This window comes from Drosophila hydei, unplaced genomic scaffold, assembly GCF_003285905.1.
Source record: "Drosophila hydei strain 15085-1641.00,03,60 unplaced genomic scaffold, DhydRS2 tig00000315-arrow-arrow-pilon, whole genome shotgun sequence".
Taxonomy (NCBI): domain Eukaryota; kingdom Metazoa; phylum Arthropoda; class Insecta; order Diptera; family Drosophilidae; genus Drosophila; species Drosophila hydei.
Genome location: NW_022045707.1, coordinates 1,311,533 through 1,330,368, shown reverse-complemented (window position 1 = coordinate 1,330,368; position 18,836 = coordinate 1,311,533). Strand labels below are relative to the sequence as shown.

Sequence of the window (18,836 nt, the reverse complement as noted above, 5' to 3'; positions counted from 1 at the left end):
GAACAACGCTGAATTCAAACAATGTTTGATGAGAGCGGCGAGGACTTGGCCTAAAGAATACTTCTATGAAGAATGTAGATTGTAGAAAATATATACAGACATATATTGCTACACTATATATATTACACTATGCAGCAAATAATTCTAGGAACTTTTTAAAGTACTATTATAATCTAGAAAGCAATTTAACTCAATCAACAGGCAACTTGAAGAAAATAAAGGTCCTTTTAGACTATTTCGCAGAAAACAAATTTCAATGCAAAATTTTTACAGTACGAGGTCCGTTCAAAGAGTACCGTGAATTTTGAAATTCCTGCTCATAATCTTACACATAAGAGATGAAAGATAATAAGGCAGTAACTGTAGGATAAAAGCACTATGTGAAGCCTAATTAGAACTTATGGAAGATCTAAAAGAAGGAAAATAATTTTTCAGCTTGAGTTTTCCATTCCGTTTAACTTGATTTTTAACAGTGTAGCTCTCTCACTCTTTTTCTCTTATCTGCGCCCTTCTTCAACTAATTCTGCGAATCCCTATTTCAAAAGTTGAAACGAATGTCCTTTCAAGTTTTGAGAATTCAATTTGAGCTCTGGCAGCAGAAAAACCCTTCAAACTAAGCCAACAAAATTATGAATTTAAACAATTTTTAGTGCCTGATTAGCTGGAAAACTTTTGCCCAGGTAGCGAGGCACTCGACAAAGCTACTTGATGCCGAATGTCTGTGTGCGTGCCACTTGGCTATGCCACTGCCACTGCCACTCCCACTGCCCCAGTGCCTGCCTCAGTTGCCAACTAGCTTTTGCTTAGCTACGTGCCACGCCCCACTTTTAGCTAGTTGCCAAGGCAAATTAATCATGTGAGAAATTCATTTGATTCACAGAGCGTCAGAGAGTTAGGGGGAGATTGTGGCACGTGCCCCGTTTCTGTGCCCGTTGCAACAAATTTAATAAACAAAGCAATAAATGCAAAAGCATTCCAAACATTGCTTTGACAATGTAAAAATCATGATAAGTCAATTTTGTGTGTGACACGCTCTATCCTCCCCCGCCCCCTCTCCCATATCTCTTCCCTCTCTTTGTATGTGCCACATGCAGCGACATATTGCCTGGCCACGGGTGGTGTTAAGACGCTTAGGCCTTAATGCACCACACAAATTGTTCATTTCTAGCTGTGAAACAAACAAATTAACAATTGTACCACACGCTGAGCAAACAGTCGCTGTCTGTCCTGCCCCGTCCACTGCTCAACGCCACTTCTCTGTCTCTTTATTTGCCTCACTCTCTTAATTTTTCTGCAGCTCACATTTGACTATAGTTTGCTCATCTTTACTATTTTACTCTCACTTATTTGTTACTTATTCAATTATATTTACAAGTACAGTGAAGTCTCGTTGAGTACATTTAGTACATAATATATAGCAGCTGCCAAAAGTGTCCAGAAGTCGTGTCAGTCTATAGGAGGTTTCACAGTAGAATACATTTGACCTAACTGCACTTCTCTCATATTTGTTTTCACTCTTCTTTTGCTTGCACATGCTAATGATCTCTCATTGTCGTCTCTCTCTCACTCTTTATCTTCTTACAATCTATGTTTGGGTTAATGATCTCTCTTTATCTCTTTCCCACTCACTTACATTTAGTAATCGCATTGCTCTGCTATTAGAGCTCACTTATTTTTAGCTTATTCAATTATATATATATTTATATTTATATATATTAAATATATATTTTATTTTATATATATATATTTGCTGCATAATTAAACAGCTCATATGCCAACTATATGGTATATCCTGTTGCCACGTCTAGCTACGTGAGCTTCATAACTTATGCAGCCAACGCTCACACTCACACATACACTCTCGGTTTTAGCTTGACTTGCTTTACGTGTTAAGACTCCCACATCCATTTTTTGGGGCATCCTTTTAGCAAGTGGCAGTTGGGGCTGTCTTTATGCCGTCATTAGCTGCAAATCCTTGCAGATTGATTTAGGGCCAGACGTGTGTGTGCATATCAAATGTGTGCGCTTAAAGGGAAGGCGTGCCACGCCTTTTTGAAGATTTTCAAATGTATATAGAAAATATGTAATACATGTGGGTGTGTGTGTTTCGCACAGTGGTACAAAAACCAGCATGCAAACTTAATTTATATGCTAATTTTATTAACAGAGGGCAAGCGAGAGAGAGAGAAAGAGAGGGACGGAAAGGCAGTGGCAGAGTCGTGAGGCAGCTACAATAAGTCCTTGCTAATCCAAAGGGCTGACATCCCATAAGCCGCAAAAGCCAAACGACAAACGAAAAATCAAACATTATAGCGTGTTAATAGCAACAACAACAACAACAACAACAACAGCAGCAGCAACAGCTACAACCCGGCATTATTCTTGCGACCCCCCTTTTGCGGCAGCAGACAGGATACATTAACAGCCAGACACTGATACGCAATTATTAAAAACAATTTATCAAAGTAGACCATCCGTTAGGCGCGCGCGAAAAAAGGCAAAAAAAGATAAGGGTGTGCGTGCTTGGTCAGTAGCTAATTGTTAAGCCAAAGAGAGCAAAAGAGCGAGAGAGAGAAGTCATAAGAAGTCATAGCTAACTTTTTGGCATTCTTTGATTGAGCAGCACATTCGTAAGAGAGACGAAAGCAACAGAAGATGAGTAGGATTGGTCGGCAGTTAATTGCTAAGCCAGGAGAGAGCAACAGAGACTGGAGTCAAAGCAAACTGCTGGCATTCATTGAAAGTAAAACATCCGTTATTCGCTGGAAAAGTAAGCTAAAAATAGATTCAGTGCTTCATGGTAGCAGCAAAAATGGAAGAGAGCGAAACTAGAGGCGAAACTAGAGGTGAAATTAGAGGCGAAACTAGAGGCGAAGCCAAAGCATTCATAGAAAGTAAAACATCCGTGAGGTGAAGAAGGAAGACTAGGCCAGCAGCTAATTGTTTAGCTAAGAGCGCAAAAATGAGTGTGCAAAAGAGAGTGGGTGGAGGAATCCATTAGAATTCAAAGGCTGAGCAAACTTTTTGGCATTCATTGAAACCGCAAAACAATTCCATGCATAGTTTTACACAAAGAGCAAGAGAGCGAGTCGGCGTGAGTGTGAGAGTGAGCGGGCGAGAAGGAGAGGGAGAGACGCAGTGGTCTCTCTGCAGGAAGCGGAAGCTTAAACACAAATTTAATGAAGCAGTAAATTCGATTGTCGCATAAACAAACAAAAGCCCGCCGCCCGCAATGCCAAAGGACATGACGCCCAGCCAGGATAATGCCAGCAGTGCCTGCCTGAAGGGAGCTGCTGCCAGCCGCAAAAGGATAATGCTCTCGTTCTCTCCCTCTTTCTCGCTCTCTCTTTCACGCAGCCTGTCTGTGTGTGGGTAAAGTTTTTGTGCTGCGGCAGTCATAAGTCGCACAAAGACAGCGGTGCGAGAAGGAGAGGGAGAGGGAGAGGAGAGGAACAGCTGGGCAGATGGGAGCGCAGCGCCGTCTAAATGTGACTTTATGTGCTTTAATAAAATATAATTTTCGTGCGCTTAAATGGCGCCGAGTGCAGCCAAAATGCTCATAAAAATGAGTGAAAATTGTGAATTAAAGCGCCAGCAGAAAATAAAAAAGTACTCCATATAAAAAAAAACAAGAGAAAATATAAACAAAAGGGAATAGGGAATATCAGATAAGCTGACAAAATTTAAGAGAATACTGAAAAGCCCAAAAAACGAATTTAATAAGAGAACTTTTAGGAAAATTCTGATTGGAAGTAAGAAGCTTTCCAATGTTTCTCTTATGAATTATTGAGCCTTCTCTCTTCTCATTTGTAAACTTTTGCTCTATTTATTTATTTATTAATTTATTTTTTTATTACTTCAATCTGTGCCACATTTCGATGCCAGTTCAAATTTATATCGACTATAGAATTTTGAAATGCGTTGCATATATATTTGCCTGCTAATTGTTTGTTAAATAAACAAAATGTTTATAAACTAATTAGTAATACTATATAAGCGAAAACTGTGTGCAAATATTTTAGAAATTTACGATACAGTTATGAAGAGCGAATGTGAAGGCGAATTACTTATAAATATTTAGAAAACTGACTTGAATTAAAAGATTAATTCTTTACTACTCTGTATATAACTGAAAGACTTTCAACTTTATAGACTTTGTAGTTATAAATTTCAAGAAATTTCCAATCAAATTACAACTGTCTTTGGCCTGGCCTTAACTGAAACCTGAGTGCTCTTTAAAGTCCTTTAACTGTTAGTTAGAATTGAATTGTTCCGCTGCAAAAACTCCACTAAAAATGTTGAAGAAGTTTGAGTTGAAACCGCGTTTTGATTTGGTTTTTGTCTGCGGTTGGCTGTCCTGTCGCGCTAAACGTTCAGGTGTCAAAGGAACAGGTGGCCAGGTGGCTGGCTGTCAATGGGGCTAACTGCGAGTCAAATGTGACAGGCAAATGCCGCAACAAAGCCGCAGAAACTTTGCCAGCAGCTGGAGTGGCTGAGTGGCAGGTAAGTGGAGGTAACTCACCTGGACACGCGACTCGGTTAGGCCAATCCGCATGGCAATCTCCTCGCGCATAAAGATGTCCGGATAGTGGGTCTTGGAGAAGCAGCGCTCCAGCTCATTTAATTGAGCAGGTGTGAAACGTGTGCGATGTCGCTTCTGTTTGTTTTTGTCCAAGTGCTGCAAAGAGACAAGCAGACGAGCGACGGGCGGCGCAAGGGGCGTGGCTTTAGTATTGCGAAAAGCAAAAGAACAACAAAATTTACAACAACTAGAGTTAAGTTTAATTGAAGAAGAACAAGCACTAAATTATTTCAACTACAAGTTAAATAATAAAAAATAAACTAAAAAATTATTTTTTTTTGTTTTGTTTTGTTTTGTTTTTTTTTTTAAATAGAGAAATAAAATCACACTTACTTTTTTTATTATTATTTATCATTGCACATAAGATATATATTTTATATTTATTTTATTTTTTACACACACAGAATTTACACATTCGCATTGTTTTTTTAACGATTTTTTGATTGGTTTTCGAATTGGTTTTTTTTGCAGTTTTTTTTTTTTTGTTTTTGAGGAAAAAAACATCGAAAAGAACATGGATTATTAAGAAATTCTTTAGCTTTTAGTGAGAGTGAGAGAGAGGGCAACAGGGGAAGATGGCTGTCAACACACACAGACAGAGAGAGAGAGCGAGAGAACAACACTCGCTCCCCCTCTCGCGCGCGCTCTCTCTCACTCTCGCTCAGCGCTTGCTCACCTGATCCTGTTGCTGCATGTTGTTGTTGTTATTGTTGTTGTTGCTATTGTTGTTGTTGTTGTTGTTGTTGTTGTTGTTGTGATTGCTGGCACCATTTAGAGCATTGCTGTTATCGCACAGTCCGCCTGTCACATGCAGCCGCGCAACGCCGCCCAAACTAGCTGCTCCACCTCCGCCTGGTCCGCCGCCACCGCCAGGTCCAGCCCCACCGCCGCCTAAATCAGCGATATTCGGTGGCACGGGCAATTGGCCGAAGCTGTTGACGCCCGCGTGCAGAGCTGTGATGGCTGCCTTGGGTAGATCACAATCCTTGGGGCCTGTCGAGTGAGTCGTAAAGGAGAGAGCGAGAGAGGCAGATGGGAGGAAAGAGGCAAAAAGAGATTAGTATAAAGTTGAAGAATGTTATATAAGCGTAATATAGGGAGAGGAAAGGGAGAGAGAGAAAGAAACAGAGTGGCGAGAGAGACACCGTTAGATCAGATAGTGAGAGTAGTATAGAAAGAGCGAAAGAGAGAGGTAAAGGTAGATAAAGAGAGCGAAAAAGAGTCAAGTCAGGAAGTGGCAGAAGGAGTGAGAAAGAAAAGGAAGAAGGTAAGAGAGATAAAGTAAAGAAAAGAGAGATTGAGCAAAAGAAATGAAGAGACAAAGACGAAGAAGGAAAAATATAAAACGCAGAGAGTGAAGAAAGAATATGAAGAAGAGAAATAGAGAAGATGTGAAGCGGGCACGAAAGGTTAGAGAAATAAGAGACAGAAAGAAAATAGAAGAGAGTGAGAGAGAGGAGACAATGAGAGAGGTAGTGATAAAAAAAGAGAAACGGAGACAAAAGAGAGAGCACCAAGAGAGATTAGTTAAAATATACAAAATTATATTTATTTATTCATTTATTTATTTGTTTATGCATATTTAGTCAGTTGAGTGTCAAAAGTGGGAATATCGCTCAGCAAACACTAGCGAGGTAGATTCATTTGAAGCACGCACTGACTTGAGATTCTAACACAAAATCGATAACTACAAATCGATCAAAGATAATTTATAGATAGATCGTTAGATATATCTAGATCACATTCAGATTTCAGATTCAGTTTGTATCACAGAAACGATAACTGTTGCCAATCGATAACAATCGATACCAATCAATGAGATTCTAAGAGCTTCTTAGTTCACACACATTTGCATATTTTGTATACAATCGATAACACTGGTTTAGAGATCGATAGGTTCAGAGTTCACACACATTAGCACATCTTAAGCATAATCGATAACATTAGCAAACACAACTATAGGTTTTTTATTGCCTTTTCTACAACTGAATCTCCTCAGGTCAACATTCGATTAATTTTCGATTAATCAGCAGAATTTACTGTTGTAACTTTTAGAACTATTTCAATAATTTCACAAAGAGATTTAGCTGGAAATTGCCTTAGGAAGAGCTGGCTTTGTTTATTAATTTCTGAGCTTTCGATTACAAATTGAATTAGATTTAATTAAAATACAGTTGAAGCATTTACACGAATTATAAATGCAAACGGTGGGCGGGGCGGGGTGTGGGGGCGGTGAAGGGACACTCACAATTGGCGCTCACTTAAAGAGCCAAAAAGCCGACGCGAATGCGAAATTGTTTTATAAGTTTTCTATGCTTTATTATTTATTATAAATTTGATTTATTCTTTACGCGTTTCGTTGCGTTTTTCGGTGCGATTTGTGCCGTCGCGGAACGCGAGTCGAGCTCGATTCCGACTTGTTTTAGAGCTGAGCGCGAACTGTTTTGGCCCGTTCGAATCGAATTCAATTTTTCAACAACCTGTCATTCAAAACGATGCCAAAAACAGCAGCAGCAGCGGCGGCAGCGGCAGCGGCAGTTCAGAGAGGTGCGAGACACACACACACACAGAAACACACACACACACAGCCATTGGCTAGCTCTGCCAGCAGAGGCTGCGCGCTTAACCCCTTTGAACAAAATTTTTTACCTTTTTGGCTACGTAATGCGTCGCCTTCCTCTTCCTCTGCTTCTTCTTTTTTTTGGGAAATATCACAAAATATATATATATATAAAAGAAACACGAAATCATAGGCAAATACAAATACAAGCGATGCTTGTATAAATCTGTAACTGAAGCTGAAGCTGAAGCTGAAGCTGCCACAGCGAGTTCAGCGTCTGGAATTTTTTAACATGTATGTGCGAGGCGCTGCCTGTGAGAGAGTGCTGTGTGTATGTGTGTGTGCGTGTGTGTGTATTCAGCTCTTGCTGCTGCTGCTACAAGTCAAACATTTACTCATCGCCAGTTGATGCGAACTCTCGTCTATGGCTTTTGCCTTTTTGGGCACGACTCTTTGACCAGAGATGCTGTCATGGATATTTCGTTCATAATCATTATGCACAGGGATAGAGTGTGTAGAGTGTGTGTGTGTGTGTGTGTGTGTGTGTGAAGGGAGCTGTGTGGGTGCTTGTGCAAGTTCTGCTGAAAGCGAAAAGTATTCGAAATCGACTCGCACTTGGCTGAATACATCCATAAACTAAATACTCTTTCTAGCAGCTCATTGCAATTTTCCACAAGCTAGAGTATAGATCGGGCATGTAGGCTTGCCCTTGATATAGTATATAGTATATAGTATATAGTATATAGTATAGAGAGTTATGTTTATATCTATATATATATATATATATCCATAAATGTATCTATATCTATATCTATATCTATATCTATATCTATATCTATATCTATATCTATATCTATAGCTATATCTATATCTATATCTATATCTATATCTATATCTATATCTATATCTATATCTATATCTATATCTATATCTATATCTATATCTATATCTATATCTATATCTATATCTATATCTATATCTATATCTATATCTATATCTATATCTATATCTATATCTATATCTATATCTATATCTATATCTATATCGCAGAGTATCTAGAGTTCTGTTTGGGCAAGTGCAATTTGTGTTGTAAGTGAAATATTATGGAATCTGTTGAGCAAGGTTAAATACTCTATATGCTATATACTCTCAGTTGCTTGTGGAATAGTATTTACAGCGATCTGTTTGACTCACTTGTCTCTTGATATACTTATACTCTCTACTATAAGCTGTAGAATCGAGTGGGAACTGTGAGCAGTGCTTCAAATGCATAAGACTAAAAGGCGAGTATAAAAGAGTACAATAGAAATCGGATTGGTGTGAGCAATTGCCAATGAGAGCGGAGTACAGGCATGTCTACATGCCAAGTATCACATATTATAGGGTATTTAATAAGCCTAGTAGCAGCTAATAGCAATCTCATAGCACTCACAGTGGTTTCAAGTGTAGAGTATAAAGCTATATAGAGTCTATAGATTGCTTAGGTAGGTCAGGTTCATTCAAAGTGAGATCCAATGTAAATTCAGGATATATCAGTATATACTATATGCTGTATGCCCTACCTAGCAGCTGGTTTCATGTGTGCTCTATAGATAGATAGATAGGTAGATAGATAGATAGATAGATACATAGATAGATAAATAGATAGATAGATAGATAGATACATAGATAGATAGATAGATAGATAGATAGATAGATAGATAGATAGATAGATAGATAGATAGATAGATAGATAGATAGATAGATAATAGATAGATAGATAGGGTATATCTGCACACAAGATACTGTATAGCATATACCCTAAGCAGCAAGAGTTGCTCTCATTTTTCATATGCCTTTGCATAGGAAGAGTATTTAGAGACTAATGCATATCAGAGACTTGTGCATGGGAAGGGCATTCAGAGACTTGTGCATGGGTAGGGCATTCAGAGGTCTAACTGCTGCCAAGCCATTGCTCAACTCTAGCCAGATCTAGTCGACACTTCTGAGCCTCTACTCGATACCCTTTCTGGTCGCTTCTGCCGTGCGCCGACTTTGATCTTTGCTCGGTTCGCGCGCAGCATCTGAATGATTTTTATTGTTTTCGAAATGAACTTGTTAAAATTTCGGCAACTTCACAAGGTTCGATTCGAGTAGCCGCTGCAGCAGCAGCGGCAGCAACAGGTGACTAGGCGGTGCCTCACAAACTGGAAATGCCATTGGCCAGTGGCCAAGGGAAAACTGGAAGCTGCAAGCTGGAAGCTGTTGACTAACTAGCTGCTAGCTGCTAGCTGGAAGCTAGATACGAAAGGAGAGTAGTATAAAGTGGCAGACTAGCAGATACCCTGCTGAAAGGTGTATAGAGGCTGTCTTTAGAGTGAGCCCAAACAGCAGCAAGTGGCATTCGTGAGGCTTTGATTTCTCGGCCAAGCCAAGGCTGTGGCGCGTCTAATTTGAGCTGATTCTAAATTTGTATTTTTTTCACACATTTTGTACTTGTTTTCTATTGAATAGAATAGGCTTGGAGTACCTGAATCTGCTCATGCGTTGAGTAGTTATGTTGAGTAGTTATTGATGCTTGAGTGCTCAAAGAAAGTTAGCTGTAGACAGAGAGTTATTGAGCTGTTGCTCAGATGCAGCTAGAGTCTGTATATGAATGGCTTATCGAGTTGCCAGCTCTACCTTTTATATAGACAAGAAGTTGGCTTGGCTTGCAGAGCGAAAGCTAAGCTCAACCTTTCACAAAATATTCAAAATCAAACTGAGAATTGAGGCTGCTTTGCTGCTTTGCTGCTTTGTTATGCTAGAGATTTTGGCCACTGCTGGACTCGCTATGGCACTTCATGGAAGATTCCACTTTGTAGACAGAGACACATAGCTCAATGTTTCACTTGATAAACTGATCTGAGCTTGTGCTCTATAAACCCTTTAGCACAGAGTGCAGCATACCCTATGGAGGCTGACTACAGGGCATAAGAAGCGGGAAAGTTTTTGTTGTTGTTGTTGGTTTGTTGTTGCTCTTTGATAGACTTAGACTAAAGCAGCGACATCGCCCGAAGTCAGCTTGACTGGCTATAGCTGTCGCTGTTGTTGTTGCTGTCAGTTGTTGCTGTCAGTTGTTGCTGTTGTTGTTTAGTCGCTTTTAAAGCGTTGCCAGCCAAGTGCTAATTTTTACACATACACCCAGCGCAGCTACTGTTCATTAGCGATTTTTTGACGCGCCCGATATGCTCACGACATGACGCAGATAACACACAAGCCCAGACACACACGCACACACACACACACACACAGCCAGCTTTGTCTCCCAGCAGCTTGCAACATTGAATATTTGTCAAATATTGAAAAAAAATCAAATAAGAACTTTGAAGCAGGACAGCAACGACTGCACAATACTCGCTCAACAGGCCATTTTTATATGAAAAAGGAAAATATATTTTATATATTTATTTTGCCCAGCAAATTCCTTAGAATAGAACTAAAGCCAGACGTCAGCTCAAGTGATTGATTCAAGCTCAAAGATATAGAGATTTATAGATATAATAGAATTTATAGAATAATATTTTATATTTTTATATAAAATAAATATTTATAAACAGATCTGTCTTCTAAAATATAACTTAGTTCTATAGCAGATGTATCTATATCTAATCGATATCCTCTTCTGCCCTCTTAGAAGCGCCCTCTGGCGGGCAGAGCTTGCACTGGCTTCTGCGAATATTTCTATTCCAGATGTAGTCTCTGCCCTCTTGCTATCAGATGGACTCAGGCATATAACATTTGTTTGTATTCCTAGTTAGAGGTGCAAATGGACTCTCTTTGTGCACTGTGTGAGCGAGCATAAGAAGGCAGGCAATGAGACACGCTCACACACACAAACACAGAGTAACTCACAGCTCGATGCACTTATTACACGCAAAAACCAATATGCCCTCTTGCACACAGCATGAGCGAGTATGCGCTTAGGCAAAGAACAGTTCAGACACAGGCAGACACGCTCTCAGAGTCTGCTAACCAATATACCCTCTTCTTAGGCAACATGAGCGAGGGTAGATGAGGCAAGTCGAAACTATTTCCATGAAAGCCAATATGCTCTCTTTATTCACCAACTAAGCGAGCATTAAGGTATGAGGAGAAGACTTTAGACACAGCTACACTCACACACACACACTCTCCCTCACACACACACACACTCTCCCTCACACACACACACATTTCAAACAGAAGCCAATATACTCGCTTCGCCTCACAAGCTGAGCAGGCATAACAAGGCAAAGCAGCTTCCGTGCTCGGCTTTTGTTGACCATGCGAGCATTGCAGCAATTTGTACAGTTACAAAAAAGCAGTTGGCCAACTGCCAAATGCAACTGTAACAGGGCCAGAGCTGGCTCTGGGAGCTGCTGGCTTCGTAGCTCGTCGGACTTAGTCGTGCTTGGTAAATTTAAGGCGCGTTGTTTAGGTGCGATCTCTGGCCAAACAGTTTACGCTCGACTGAGACTAAGCCAGCAGAAGAAGCAGCAGAAGATGTGCGACTTTTAGCATTCATGTGCGCAGCTTCCCTCAGCTCAGAGTCTGAGCTCGGCTCGAGTCGCGTCAATTCTTGAAATCTCACTCGCTTTGGTCTAGCTTTGGCTCTCGGCAGTTCAAATTTTTACTGTTGTGGCACTCAAATGCGAAAAGCAAAGCCAACTGCAGCGGCTACTGCAACTGCAACTGCAACTGCAACTGCAACTGTAAATCTGTGTGAGCCTCAGACACTTGGCTAGCCAAATGTTTGCTGAGTTTAAAGAATCTGAATTCAAGTAGCAATCGTTGAGACCACAGCGATCATCCATAAGCAATTTCCCAACTCTTAGCTAGGATTCAGTTTCATCATATAGAGCATATAGAGTACTTATAATCGAGTGAGAAGACTCTTTAAGTTGCTATAAACATTTGCTCAAATTCTATTTGATTATCGATTAATCATTAAAATAGTTTAATTTACTTATGTCTCAGCCAATGGCAAAGCTCAATCAATCAGTCAATCATTCTTTCAGTCATTCAATCAATTACAGGATCAGTCAATCATTCTTTCAGTCATTCAATCAATGACTAGGTCAGTCAACCATTCTTTCAGTCATTCAATCAATGACTAGGTCAGTCAATCATTCTTTCAGTCATTCAATCAATGACTAGGTCAGTCAATCATTCTTTCAGTCATTCAATCCATGACTAGGTCATTCAATCATTCTTTCAACCATTCATTCCATGACTAGGTTAGTCAATCATTCTTTCAGTCATTCAATCAATTACAGGATCAGTCAGTCATTCTTTCAGTCATTCAATCAATTACTAGATCAGTTAATCATTCAACCTCACATCAATGACTCCATCAATCAATTATCTACTGAGTCGCAGTAGGTTAATCAATCAGTCAACTAATCTATTGCTCAATCACTATATCAATCTGTAAGTCTGCCAGTAGAGGTAGTAATTCAGACTTTCAGTCAATCAGTCAGCCATTCAATCAGTCGGTTAGTCAATCAGTTACTCCATCCATCAGTTATCTACTGATCTCTCTATCTACTATCTCTCAGTCAATCAATCAGTCAGTCAACTAATCTAATCACTATATCAATCTGTAAGGCCGTCAATAAGGGTTGTCAATCAATCAGTCGGCTCACTGATTGATTGACTTAGTCTGCCATTCAGTCAATCAATCAGGCATTTCATCAGTTACTTCGTCCATGAGATTTCAGGCAATCTGACTGTCAATCAGTTAGTCAATCAATCAGTCTGTTAATCAATCAGTCAGTCAATCAATCAGTCTGTTAATCTGACTATTAATCAGTCAATCAATCAGTCAGTCAATCAATCAGTCAGTCAATCAATCAGTCTGTTAATCAGTCTATTAATCAGTCAATCAATCAGTCAGTCAGTTAATCTGTCTATTAATCAGTCAATCAATCAGTCTGTTAATCTGACTATTAATCAGCCAATCAATCAGTCAGTCAATCAATCAGTCTGTTAATCAGTCTATTAATCAGTCAATCAATCAGTCAGTCAGTTAATCTGTCTATTAATCAGTCAATCAATCAGTCTGTTAATCTGACTATTAATCAGTCAATCAATCAGTCAGTCAATCAATCAGTCTGTTAATCAGTCTATTAATCAGTCAATCAATCAGTCAGTCAATCAATAAGTCAGTTATTCTGTCTTTTAATCAGTCAATCAATCAGTCAGTCAATCAATCAGTCTGTTATTCTGTCTATTAATCAGTCAATCAATCAGTCAGTCAATTCTTCTCTTACTCATAGCCTACATCTTTCTCTCTCAGCCTGCCAATCAATCAATCATTCAGCATAATCTGTCCTACATGTATTTGGGTGATTGAAGACATCAACTTTTTTCTATCTCTTGCCCTCTCTCTTTCACTCTCTCTCTCTCTCTCTCTCTCTCTCTCTCCCTGTCTCTCTCTCTCTCTCTCGCTCTCTCTCTGTAATTGAACATTTGGCATCAATCATTGATGTAAAAGTCTCTAATTGTCTAATGTGAAATCGCATCGTTGTGACATTAGTTGAATGGGCTGTAAATGCAGCGTGGAGGTGCACAGCAGCAGGTGTATGTGTGTGTGCGTGTGTGTGTGTGTGTGTGTGTGGGGGCAGTGGGGCGGCCATTTTGGCTGGGCGTCGAAAACCGCACAAAGCGATTAATTAATTAAAATTGGCAAACATGAATTTATCGCGCAAGCAATTTGCACAATCAGTTTAGCGGCTGCAGCTGCAGCTGCTGCTGGTTGCAGTTGCAGTGGCAGTTGTTGCACTAAATGCAAATATCTGCCGCAAAATATATGGCAGCAAGGACTAGCAAGGACTATGGCATGCACAACGTCAGCTGCAAACGCACTGTGCATAATTATTGAAATTTGGAAATTGTGCGGTTCGCCGGCTTTGGGCGAGAGCAACACAGAGAGGGGGGGGGGGGGGGGGGGGGGGGGGGAGGGGTCAGGTGGGTCGGAGGCCAGAGAAACCGCAGCAACAGTTGCAGCAGCCACAAAACATTTCGATACAAATTTGAAGCCTGGCACAAACGAGGCCCAGCTGCGAGGGGGCAACGCGAATTCACATATTTCAACAGGCGACCGCAAAAATGCCAACGCAGAAGCCGGCATAGTTGGCTGTGTGGGCGTGGGCGTGGGCGTGGCAGGCAGAAAAATTACAAATGCAATCGTGAAATTAATTTAATTAAGCCCAGGGCATGCAAAAAGTTGCGTAACAACGAGCGAGCGACCGAATCAGAGTTGGAGTCAGACTCGAAATGTTTTGTCGAAACGATTTAAAGTTTTTTGTTTTTATTTTTATTTTTATTTTTATTTTTTTAATTCTATTTTGTGCCCAAAGTGGGCGACATTTAGACGTCGCGCGCGCTCCTTGCTTTTCGCATGCAAATTGCGCTTAATTGAGCCAGCCTCGGGCGCGCGCTCTCCTCTCGCTGCTCAACTGGCAACTGGCCATGGCCTACGCTGCGTATACGTAATATGCAAATTGTTGTCGCGCGTCTGTTGCAGGCAACTTTACTGTTGCCGTTGCTGAGCTTATGAAATTTATTAGTTTTGCTGCAGTCAGAGGCAAAGGATTTCACTTGTCCCAAAAAATAAAAACAAAAACAAAAAATCAAAACCAACAGAAAATGAAAGATTTTTCGCGTATTATTGAAATTTATAGCGGCCAAAGTGTGAATGAGCTGGAATTGGAACTTAACTATGTGTTAGTGTACGTTCTAGTTGTATATACCCGCTGTAAGTGTGAAGAAACTTGTGAAGTTGAGTCGAACTAGCTAAGCCAAAGCTATTCTATGTGAATTTAACAGAAGGCAGATTGAATAAAAAAGATTCATTTGGTATATAACAAATTTGTGTTGTAGCTTGATATAGCTAGGCCTGAATTATGTTCTTCAGCGAACTATATATAATATTTAATCTTGATTTCTAACATCATTCTTTCGGCTTTTTAATAAATTTGAAAAGCATTTTCTCTGCAACTTTTCTTTTTGTTTATTATGAGCCAATTAAACTTTTGCTGTCTAATTTATTTTTATATAAAATTATTTTAATTTACTTTTAGTGAAAATTTCATTATTAATTCAATAAAATTTAATTTTAAAAAAATTGAATCAACAATTTACTATATTAATTTAAATTAAATGAATATTAAAATATAACAACAATATTTTGTGTGGAAAATTAAATAATATTATTAATTAAAAAATTGAAAATAACATGTTTTATGCATTTTTTATGCATAGCAAATGAATTCCTTTTTTAAAAAGAATTTCCTTTGTAAGAAATATTTAATAAATATTTTATTTGCTGATTTTTATATGTACAATTTATTTAAAAAATATTTTCAAATGCAAAAAATATTTTTGTGCAAAATTATTACAAAGTTTCTTTGTCCAAAAAAATTTTTTACTTAACTATTTTTTTATTTTCTTGTGAACACTCACAACAAATTCTTGCTACATTCTTTGCCTTGATTTTATGTATCTTTTATCAAATTTAATTATATTATAAATATAAAAAAAATATTTTTATATTTATTTACCTTTTGTCAAAGACAACTTTCTGCGCGCTGCTAAATATTTATTTATTACAATACAATAAAAACCATATTCTGAACAATTTATGCACACATATAAATATTTGTGTACGTATATATATATATATTTTATGTAAAGGGCAAAGGCATAAATTGCGCATACGCCGCGTTAGCCGCAGAGTCGGAGCAATTTGCTCATATTGCATGGTAATAAATTAATAAAAGTAATTAATTACAGAGGCGAAAGGCGAAAAATATATTCAATAAAAGCGCGCCACATAATTCATTCGAGTGCAGCAGCAGCAGCAGCAGCAGCTGCAGCTGCAGCAAAAGTTGCATTTGCAGCTATAAAATTTGATTGCCGAAATTGAAAGTGCTTGAAAAATTGATCAACAATGCGGTTTGAAAAAATTGCTATAGATAGAGATATATATTTATATATATCTAGTGGGGAGTGGGGCATAAATATGAACTGATAATTATGTTTGGGAAAACATGTAAGAGGGCAATTATGGCAATTAACAGGTGAGCGTGTGTGCACACCTGCTTTACAGCTAATCATAATAATAAAGAATTTAGTTAAATACAACTTAATGATTGCTAAATGCAAGCGCCAGGCCCGCGTGCTTAGACATATCAATTATAGGCCATTTAGCAGCGGCGATTGCTCTCTGAGACTCTGAGCGGCGGAAGTAAGCTGCACACACACACACACCAACACACCAGCACACCAGCACACACACTCGCACACACTCACAGCGTATGTTCAAAAAATTAGTTTAATTATGGCCAATCGAAGCGAGTTTAATGCATTTATTATTATATATTAGCAGCTGGCAACTATTGCCCTCCCTCTCACCCCCCTCTCTCTCCATCTCCCTCTCCTTCTCTCTTATATTGACTTTACACTTACCCAGCACATTGGCCCCAAGATTGTTCAGCATGCTTGCCGAAAAGTTGCGTATGGATAGCGTCGACAGTTTGTCGCCTTTTTCTGTTCGCGTTGTCGCTTAATTTTTATCGAAATTCAATTTGATTGAATTGCAGCTTTTGGCGCAGACTCCAAGTGGGCCCAAATGGGGGAGATCTGCTCGTATACCTCGTCTATCACAGTACAGTTAATTTCGCGTGCAACTTGATTACATTTCAATCTGTGCGTCTTGTCGCAGCTGCAATGGAGAGAAGAGAGCTTAGAAATCTTGAAAGATGCAAATGATGCTGCTGAGGAAGTCATTAAAGATCGATGATATGGATGACATATGTGATATATATTGATGCTATATGAATTTAAGTTTTTAGTTAAAAGCAAAACTTGATGAGGGCAAGGATATATTAAAGATCTTTAGATTTTTTGCTTATAAATAGGGAGATCAGTATGGATAGTATGGAGAAGTAATTCAGTATGTTTAGTATATTACATAAATATAAGAAGTAAATTGGGCTAAGTTATGTCAAAGCTATAGCAGACGATATAAAAGTAAAGATGTAGCTGCAGATCAAAAATAGCTAAGGATGGTAGATGAATAGATTAGAAAAAGAAAATTAAGTGTATAGAAAACATTTAAAAAATAGAAAATATATATAGAGAATATATATAGCAGGAATATATAACAAGTATATATGGAAAATATATAGTTAAAGGCAGAGAAATTAATTTAGGAATTTTGTTTTTGTCTGAGTAAAAAGTTGAAACCAAAAAATAGAGTAAAGATTCAAGAAAATAATAGGAAAATTATGTTTCTTATAAAAAGAAATAATAGTTGAGCTAAAAAAGGGATAAGTTTTGAAGAAGTTATAGAGTAGTACGATCTTATAACTGCTTTTCAAATTAAAATTATTTAAAAATGGAATAATTAATAGAAAATGAAAATTCTTAAAAATAAGCAAAAAATAAAGATATTTCCATATCTACGTAGATAGATGGATAAGTAAATATCTTTATCTGTTGCTTATCTCTTTTGTTATTTACTCATATTTCTATATATCTCTATAAATTATATTGATTCTTTCTGTTAGTTTTCGACAAAATTAGTTATAGAGAGAGCAAAGAAGTTGAGACACAATAAAAATGGTATATCTTATAAATATGTAGAGAGTTGAAAAAAAAAGAGAGAGAGGCAGAGAGACAGAGCGCGAGCGAGGTAGAAAGAGATAGAGAGTGTTAGAGAGAGATAGATGTAGCTTGAACTTAAGATAGAATTGAAATTAAAAATTATTTGCAACAAAAATGTATTTGAAAGAACTTAAGATCTTTAAATATCGCCAATGACTATAAGCTTTCAATGCTACAGAAAGTTGTTCAGATATATATTTAATTTCTGTAAGATCAAGACACGTTAAGGATTCATACTCTGAGAGCAACTAATTGTAAAAGCAAGAGTGGGACCCTGAGCTATCTGTTGGCCTTTTATGAATCTATGAATCAGTGTATTCTCCGCTCCGCTGATCCTTTGCCCATTCTCATATGACCTTAAAACTTTATATGCAACACGACTTTCTAGTTCACAAGTATCTCTATCATATATCTACAAATTTTTACCTCGTTTCTACTCTTCGACTCTTGATTGAACAGTATTTGGTAGCTTAATAAAAATTAGTATATTTTATCTATATATTAAAAATGATATTAAACTAATCTATAATCCTTATATATATAAATTCAGAAACAAATGCCCAAAAGAAATTCAAACTTTTGACTCGCTAAAGCCAACAGAAAATCATCCAGCTCAATTTCACCTGGCAAATCAAAACAAATCTAATTTGCTGATTTGCAGTTCGCCCAAGTTTTGGCTTTGAGCACTCACCTGGCGACCGCTGTGCCTTTGTCTGGACTCGTATGTAGAGCAGTCAGCTGTGGCAGCAGCCAAGAGTTAACCGCCTTCGGGGTCAAAGTTCAGAGCAAAGGCAAGACGTTCAAATTGCCATAGTAAAATTAATTAAATGCCTTTGACCATAAAAACAAAAATGAATGCCAAAAGAAATTAAAACGAAGTCACTTGGCCGGAAGTTGAAAAGTTTTCTAACACGCACATTAACACTAACACACACACACACACACAGTCGGAGACACGTTGAAGGTAAGCACGCAATAGAACGGAAATTGTATCGTTTATTGATGAAATGTTTGACCAACTGA

General features: G+C 38.3%; 1 protein-coding gene across 1 annotated transcript in view; it reads right to left on the bottom strand.

Moving 5' to 3' along the window:
* LOC111602085 (homeobox protein orthopedia) overlaps nucleotides 1–16,672 on the bottom strand; it is a 28,104-nt gene extending 11,432 nt beyond the window's left edge. The window contains exons 1-3 of the mRNA XM_023319019.1: nucleotides 16,614–16,672; nucleotides 5,259–5,575; nucleotides 4,523–4,678 (exon numbers count right to left, since the gene is read on the bottom strand). Of these exons, the coding sequence (XP_023174787.1) occupies nucleotides 4,523–4,678; nucleotides 5,259–5,575; nucleotides 16,614–16,644 (504 nt within the window). The 5' untranslated portion in view covers nucleotides 16,645–16,672. The remainder of the gene's footprint in view (nucleotides 1–4,522; nucleotides 4,679–5,258; nucleotides 5,576–16,613) is intronic.
* Nucleotides 16,673–18,836: the final 2,164 nt, after the last annotated feature.